Source organism: Lactuca sativa, chromosome 3, assembly GCF_002870075.4.
Source record: "Lactuca sativa cultivar Salinas chromosome 3, Lsat_Salinas_v11, whole genome shotgun sequence".
Lineage (NCBI taxonomy): Eukaryota > Viridiplantae > Streptophyta > Magnoliopsida > Asterales > Asteraceae > Lactuca > Lactuca sativa.
In genome coordinates this window covers 155,096,562-155,104,955 of record NC_056625.2, presented here as the reverse complement: position 1 = coordinate 155,104,955, position 8,394 = coordinate 155,096,562, and the positions used below count along the sequence as shown (strand labels likewise).

At 38.4% G+C, this 8,394-nt stretch overlaps 1 protein-coding gene across 1 annotated transcript; it reads left to right on the top strand.

Moving 5' to 3' along the window:
• The first annotated feature begins 286 nt into the window (after window positions 1-286).
• LOC111914041 (uncharacterized) lies at window positions 287-1,661 on the top strand. Its single transcript, XM_023909785.1, has 2 exons — window positions 287-616; window positions 708-1,661. The coding sequence occupies exons 1-2, from the start codon at window positions 287-289 to the stop codon at window positions 1,659-1,661; spliced, it is 1,284 nt and encodes a 427-aa protein (XP_023765553.1).
• The last annotated feature ends 6,733 nt before the right edge of the window (window positions 1,662-8,394 follow it).

Sequence of the window (8,394 nt, the reverse complement as noted above, 5' to 3'; positions counted from 1 at the left end):
CCTTGCGGTATTTCAACTTCAAGAGGAAGATTATGAAGAAGCAAAAGTCATTGGAGGCTATTTTGGGTCAAATCAGAGAGGTTATGAGCAACAACGAGGTGATCAAAGATGGAACAATAACCAGGGTTGGGGAGGAAATCACCAAGGAAATTATCAGTCAAATCAATCACATCAATACCAGCAAAGACCACCATTTCCTCAAAATCAACAAAGACCACCCTTCCAACCTCAAAATTACTAGCCAAGGCATCCACAACAACCACCTCCACAAGCAGGTTCTTCAAGCATGTCACTAGAAGATATTGTCAAAAGCCTTGCCACAAGCACTCAAATCTTCCAACAAGAAACCAAGGCAAGCATAAAAAGCTTGGAGAAACAAGTGTCACAACTTGCTCAATCTGTGAGTAAGATGGAATCACAAGGCAATCTACCATCTCAAATGGAGAAGAACCCGAAACACAATGCTTGTGCCATTACTCTAAGAGGTGGGAAAAGCTATGAAGGTCCAAGGATGCCAGATGAAGAAGAGAAAGAGAAGGAGATAGAGGCGGAAGAAGCTATCAAAGATGAGGAAAGGAAAAGTACTTCCAAGTCAAAGAAGCACATAGAGACCGAGGTAAAAGTCACACCAGCTCCATTTCCTTCAAGGTTAGCAAAGCACCAAAAGAGAACGGGAAGATTATGAAATCATGTCCATGTTATGAAAGGTTGAAATCAATATCCCTCTTTTAGATGCTATTACACAGATTCCTAGATATGCTAAGTTCCTCAAGGAACTTTTCACATCTAAGAAAAAGCTTAAAGGAAATCAAACTGTGATAGTTGGTGAAAATGTCTCTGCCGTGTTACAAAAGTGGCTACCAAAAAAATGCAAGGACTCGGGTGTTTTCACGGTTCGTTGTAAAATGGGTAACCTTTTTGTACCACGTGCCATGCATGATCTTGGAGCATCAATTAATGTCTTACCCTATTCAAGTTATAAGACAATGGGAATTGGACCTTTATCAAAAAACAAAGTTATCATTCAACTTGCCGACCGGTCTTTGGTACACTCAAAAGGTGTATTGGAGGACGTGTTAGTACAAGTTAAGGAACTTGTATTTCTCACTGACTTTTATGTTTTGGATATGGGTGATGAAAACACCCCACAATCGAACTCCATCCTTTTGGGGAGACCTTTTATGAGTACCACAAAAACAAAAATAGATGTAGCCAATGGTACTTTGTCAATGGAGTATCATGGTGAGGTGATTAACTTTAATAACGTTGAAGTCATGCGATATCCTAGTGATATTCACTCTTTAAACTTCATAGATGTTATTGATACATGTACTAATGATTGCTTTGAGATATCAAGCCAAGATGTGCTAACCACCATCTTGAGCAAACACTCTTATGAGACAGGTATTAAGAATTTGGCTGACAAGTACACATTGGAGGATGAATTGATTGAAGTAATCAATTCCTTGGAAAAAGCACAACCCATGAGAGTTGAACCACCCCTCATGAAGCTAAAAATTTCCAATCTGAAACTTCTCCCCTCCATAGTACAACCACCGATTCTTGAGTTGAAGGCTCTTCCGGACCATCTCAAGTACGCCTATCTTGGAGAGGAAAAGACATTACTGGTGATAATCTCCAACAAGTGGTCTACTACATAAGAAGATGAGTTGGTGACCCTGTTGAAAAAGTTTATGAAAGCTATTGGGTGGACAATTGCTGATATAAAAGGGTTGAACCCTTATTTGTGTATGCATAAGATTCTCATGGATGAAGATTTCAAACCAACTCGAGAGGCACAGAGGAGATTGAATCCACCCATGATGGAGATGGTAAAGAAAGAAATCATGAAGATTTTGGATGCAGGTATAATCTACCCTATCTCATACATTAAATGGGTGAACCCCGTTCAGGTAGTCCCGAAAAAAGTCGGTGTCATAGTTGTTAAGAATTCCGAGGGAGATTTGGTGCCCACCCGTGTGCAAAACGGGTGGAGGGTTTGTATTGACTATAGAAAGTTGAATGCCTCAATGATAAAATACCATTTTCCCTTGCCATTTATTGACCAAATGTTAGAGAGATTGGTGGGTAAATCTCACTACTGTTTTTTGGATGGTTTCTCGGGTTTTAATCAAATTCCGGTAGCCCCGGAAGACCATGAGAAAACCACCTTCATTTGTCCCTTTGGCACATTTGCTTATAGGCGTATGCCTTTTGGTCTATGCAATGCACCCGCAACATTTCAAAGATGCATGATGAGCATTTTTTCTGAATATGATGAAAACATCATTGAAGTTTTCAAGGATGATTTCACAGTCTATGGAAACTCCTTTGATGAATGTTTAAGTAATCTAGCAAAAAATTTGTAAAGGTTCATTGACACAGACCTTGTTCTTAACTATGAAAAATGTCATTTCATGGTTGACAAATGATTGATTTTAGGTCATATTGTGTCCCAAAAAGGCTTGGAAGTTGACAAAGCCAAGATAGATGTTATCAAGAGTCTTCCTTACCCGACAAATGTTCGGGAAGTTCGTTCGTTCTTGGTCATGCAGGTTTCTATCGGCGGTTCATCAAAGATGTTTCAAAGATTACAGTGCCGATGTGTCAACTACTCCAAAAAGATGCTGAATTTGCGTTTACTCAGCCATGCAAGGATGCCTTTGATCGTTTGAAGGATTTACTCACCTCTACGCCAATCATCCAACCACCTAATTGGGAGCTTCCGTTTGAGATTATGTGTGATGCAAGCAACACGATTGTTGGGGCGGTATTGGGTTAAAGGTGGATCGAGCACATCATGTTATCTGCTATGCATCAAAGACCCTTGAAAGTGCACAAGGCAACTACACCACAACAGAGAAAGAGTTGCTTGCTATTGTCTTTGCTCTAGAGAAGTTCCGACAGTACCTCCTTGGAACTAAAGTGATCATATATTCAAACCATGCAGCCATAAAGCACTTACTTACGAAGAAAGATTCGAAGCCGAGGTTAATACGGTGGATGCTGCTTTTGCAAGAGTTTGATATTGAGATCAGAGACAAGACTGGAAAGGAGAATTTAGTTGCGGATCATCTAAGCCGCATTGTATCAACTGAAGATGGTATACCAATATGTGACACATTTCCAGACGAGCATCTATTTGTAGCCAAAGAAGCACCATGGTATGCAGATATCGTCAATTTTTTGGTCACAAGTCAATTTCCACCGGATTCATCCTGTTGCCAAAAAGATAAAATCAAGAAGGAGGCTAAGCGATACATATGGGATGAGCCATACCTTTGGAAGTACTGTGCAGATCAAATGATCCGAAGGTGTGTTGAGAAGAAATAGGTACAATCTATCCTTAATTTTTGCCATTCATATGGTTGTGATGGTCACTTTGAACCCCAAAGGACAGCTAGGAAAATTATAGATAGCGGATTTTTTTAGCCTTCTATATTTCATGATTTTTATGTGTTTTGTGCACATTGCGAAAAGTGCCAAAAATCCGGATCTTTAATATCTAGGAATCAAACGCCCCTTACTCCCATTTTAGTGTGTGAGATATTTGATGTATGGGGTATTGACTTTGTGGGACTATTTCCGCCTTATTTTGGTTGTTCATACATTTTATTGGCGGTGGACTATGTGTCCAAATGGGTGGAGGCTAAGGCCACCCGTACTAATGATTCCAAAGTTGTGGTAGATTTTCTTAAGGTACAAATTTTCTCACGGTTTGGCACACCAAAGGCGCTCATAAGTGACCGCGGGACCCATTTCTGCAATCGGATGCTCGAAGCTGTTTTGAAGAAGTATGGGGTGACACACAGAGTCTCAACAACTTATCATCCCCAAACAAATGGACAAGTCGAGATCTCAAACTGGCAACTCAAAAACATCTTGGAGAAAACGATCAACCCAAACCACAAAGATTGGAGCATAAGGCTAGATGTTGCCTTATGGGCATACCAACTGCCTTTAAAACCCCCCATTGGTATGTCCCCATATAGGCTAGTATTTGGAAAAGCATGTCATCTTCCAGTTGAGCTTGAACATAAAGCTTTTTGGGCTGTAAAGAAATTCAACATGAATGAAGATGAGGTGGGAAACAAAAGGAAGCTAGACATTCAAGAGTTAGAGGAGATTCAGAATGTTGCTTACGAAAGCAGCATGATTTATAAAGAAAAGACAAAAGCGTACCATGACAAAATGATCTCCCGGAAGACTTTTGTGCAGGACAAAAGGTGCTTCTTTACCACTCAAGGTTCAAGTTAATTTTAGGGAAGTTACAATCAAGATGGGATGGTCCTTTCGTGGTCACAAGGGTATTTGACCATGGTGCAGTGGAAATCATGAGCAAGCAAAACGGTAAAACATTCATAGTTAATGGTCATAGATTGAAGCCGTTTTTTGAAGGATTCGAGGTGAAGAATGAGGAGGTTGATGTGTTAGAGAACCCCACGTACCAAGACTAAAGCATACTTGGGGGCAAAGTCGAGCCAACGACTTAAAACAAGGGTAGCTAATCGGGAGGCAACCCGGGGGTATTTACGTCATTTTTCGTTAAACGGTTCGTTCTTTGCATTTTTATTGTTTTTAGTGTTCCAAATGTGTTTTGTCATTTTTTTTCAAACAAAAAAAACGGACCTTGGGATGCAAACGCATTTCAATTCAAAGAGAGAGAATTTTTAAGTTCAAAAAGTGGGGATTAGCATACAGAGAGCAACACGGGTCGTGTTCATGAAAAAAAACATCATTTTTCATCCAGAGAGCAACACGGGTCGTGTTGGATTTTGGCCCATATTGAACACGGGCCGTGTTCATAAAAAATTACTTTGACCCATACAGAGAGCAACACGGGTCGTGTTGAGTTTTGCCTTATACTCAACACGGGCTGTGTTCGAGCTTCAGTTAACATAAAAACCCCTAACATGGGGCGTGTTAATTTAGCCTGTGGGAACATGGGTCATGTTCGTGCATCAGACCTGGTGGTTTTTAATGAGAAAAATCGGCGCTTTGCCTCATTTATCCCCACAATCGCTTCATAACAGCCTCTCTCTCCTAACAAAAACCCTAGGTCCGATTTTCATCGAAACCTTTAAATTTCTACAAGATTTTGGCTTACATCTCCAAAAAGGTTTGATTTTTATCATCTATACTTCATCTTCTTCATCCTAAACATCATTTTCTTGCATTCCAATGGTGGAATTGGTGGTCTTGACAAACCCTAGGTCCAAAAATCTCATATGATTTTGGTGTTTTTGTGTCTTAATCTTCAAAAGGGAAAGCTTGGGGAGATTAAAGAAGGTCTTTCACATCAAGAACAACACAATCCCACGCACGATTCGGTAAATTCCTTCCAATTCTTCACTTGTGAGATTTGTTGTTCTTGAGTCAAAGTGCTTGAAATTGTGGTCATATTGGACTTGAATCTCAATAGGAAATCATTCAAAACCAAATTTCCCGCGAAATTTTGCTGATTGAATTCGTGTTGACTGGACCCGTCAACAATTGACTTTTTGACTTATTGACTGGTTGACTTTTAATTTGTACCAATTTCACTATGGAAGGTGAACCTTCTAAAAGGCTTAGACACACCAAATCATCCGCCTACCGTAGTAGGCCTAGGTCCCCATCACCTCCACATAGGACCCCATCGCCTCCATCTAGGTCCCCATCACCACCACCCAACCCGGCTCATGGTGGTATCGTGTGTCTTGGCCCAATTCAAGAGGGAAAATTTGAGTCATTCCTTCAGCGGGGTCATGCCATCCAAAAATTTGCACATGTGCCATCTCTTAAAGAATTGCACATTTATAAACAAGTCCAAACCCTGTTTCGCAACATAGGATGGCACGGGTTATTGAGGGTCCACGAACTGAGTTACAAAGTCCCAACAGCTGAGTTTCTATCCTCAGTCTATTTGGACCATGGGATCCTCTACTTCCGTCTCATGAATCAAGATTATGAGATTTCCTTGGATCAAATTAATTTCATTGTTGGGGCCCCAATTTAAAACACATTTGGCCCCACTGACCCAATTCAAGGATACTTTGACTTGACATTGTGGACCCAACTCACCCAATTGTTGGATTAGTGTCTAAGTCCATAACTATTTTTTGGTATGTATGTAACCCGATGGTGCATGGTCCTTTTGGGTTGCCTTCACCAAAGCAACTTGATAGGATGAATTATGGAGAGAAAGGATTAATTATGATTTATTAATATATTATGAGAATAATATATTAAAGGAGAAATCATATTGTTTAATTAATATTAGTCAAGAATTAATTGATAACTAATTTTATGGCTAAAAGAGATTAATTAAACTTAAGGGACTGGAACTGTAATTATAAGATAGTTGCATTTGGGCTATGGATTACCTTGGAATAATAGGTTGGACGAATTCTATGGGGAAACCCATTAGAAATCATCCAAGGGTTATTCTAAAAGGGACCATGGGCTGCTTAGGGCTTAAGCAGTCAAATTAGGGTTTCCTAGTTAAAAACCCTAATAGCCTACATGTATATACCAGTCAAATTAAGCCCCAAAAACATGCCTAAGAGTTCCATTAGGGTTTCTACACGTTTTGGGCAGCCTCCTCTCTCCTTATTCTTCATCCTATTGCTCTTGGTGTTTGTAAACCATTAGAGGAGTGACAATTGTGACTCTAAGCTTTCTAAAGTCATTACAAGGAGAATTTGAGATTTTTATTGCTACATAACAATCAAGGTAAGATCTAAACCCCATTCCTATGTTAATATGATTAATAGTATGCTAGATCTAGGGTTTAAAGTCTTGGATGAATTGCATGTACAATAGAGAAACCTAGATCCAAGCATTAGGGTTTGTATGAGCACATAGGATGTTCTTATGGCTAAAACCCATCAGTGGTATCAGAGACTAGATTGGTTTCTATTGTATTGATGCCTTGGTTATTTGTTCAAGCTTTAAAATCGATTTTTTGGCTCCCTGAATGATGAACTCGGTGAGTTCCAATGTGGACTCGGCGAGTTGCTCCTACTCGGCGAGCCATAGAGGAACTCGGCGAGTTCTAGCGTCAGAAGCAGGTAGTTTCAGGATTTCTTGCTGTTTTACTTGAGGATACTTGCCTTAACTATTTTGGGTCACTAAAATCCGATTTTAAACATATATTTGAGTATATCCTTGACCAAACAAAAGATAATTACCAATTGATTAGATAATAACTTCCTTATATGATTAAAGATTGATTATTTGTATTAATTGGGTAACTTATCTTGCAATAAATTGAAATTAGGTCAAATATAGATAATGACAAAATTAATTGTTTAATTTCTATTATTTGTTATTTGATCCTTGTGTTGTGAAAAAGTTTCATTTGTACCCATGTAAGTTTTATGGTTTAAATTTGAACTTAAAGGTTTTGTTTTGAAATTTAAATAGTTGAAACCCTAATGTTTTGAAATGTTTCAAAACATTCCCTCAAGTTTTGGAATTTAAAAGCTGATTAAAAGTTTAATTTAGAAATGTTAAATTCTAAAACTCTAGTATTGTTTTGAAAACTTCAAATCACACCCTTATGGTTTTATTAATTGATTAAGGTGTATAATTAAAGGAGATTTAATAAATCCATAAAGTTTAGGTTCATATTTAGTTAAATTAAAAGTGTCATTTATTAAATTAGACCACCTAGTATTTTAAAAGTGTAAAATACACCCTATAGGGTATATAACATTAAAAGTCTATATATATATATATATATATATATATATATATATATATATACATATATATATATATATATACATATATATATATATATATATATATATATATGAGTAAAAGCCAGCCTTACCGTTAGTAGGCCTCATTCACGAAGCTGGTCTATAAGGGGTGTTTAAGGAAATTGCCTATAAAATGGCGATTGATTGGGTATCCACTCTTACCCCCCGCACTCTTGACTACTGGAGGGTCGTTAGCCGAACAGGTAGGATAGGACAGAAACCTTCCATTATAAGTATAATGAAGTACAAAAGTAACTAAATGCTTTCACAAAATTCCCAATCTTAGTTACTTTAGGCAAAAGTGAATTGACGCAATTCCATGAAATTACACTTTGTGCCCTTGCAAAGACGTTAGTGGAGCGTGTGTGGTTAACCGGCACACTAAATGGTTCTAAGCAAAGGTAGCAAAGGGTGACTCAATGGTTGTCATTGTTCGGTGGAGCGTGTGTGGTTAACCGGCACATCGAATAAGTGACTGTAACATGTGGGGGCACCATGTAAGTTTGCATGGTTATTCACAACCATTTTGTGGTCCTCGGTATCCCAGTCACAAATTAGAGGGGCATATCGAGATTTAAACATGCCATTGAAAAGTTAGATGAATCTCAAAAGATCTAGGAATTTTCAATAGATTTAAAACTTAAAT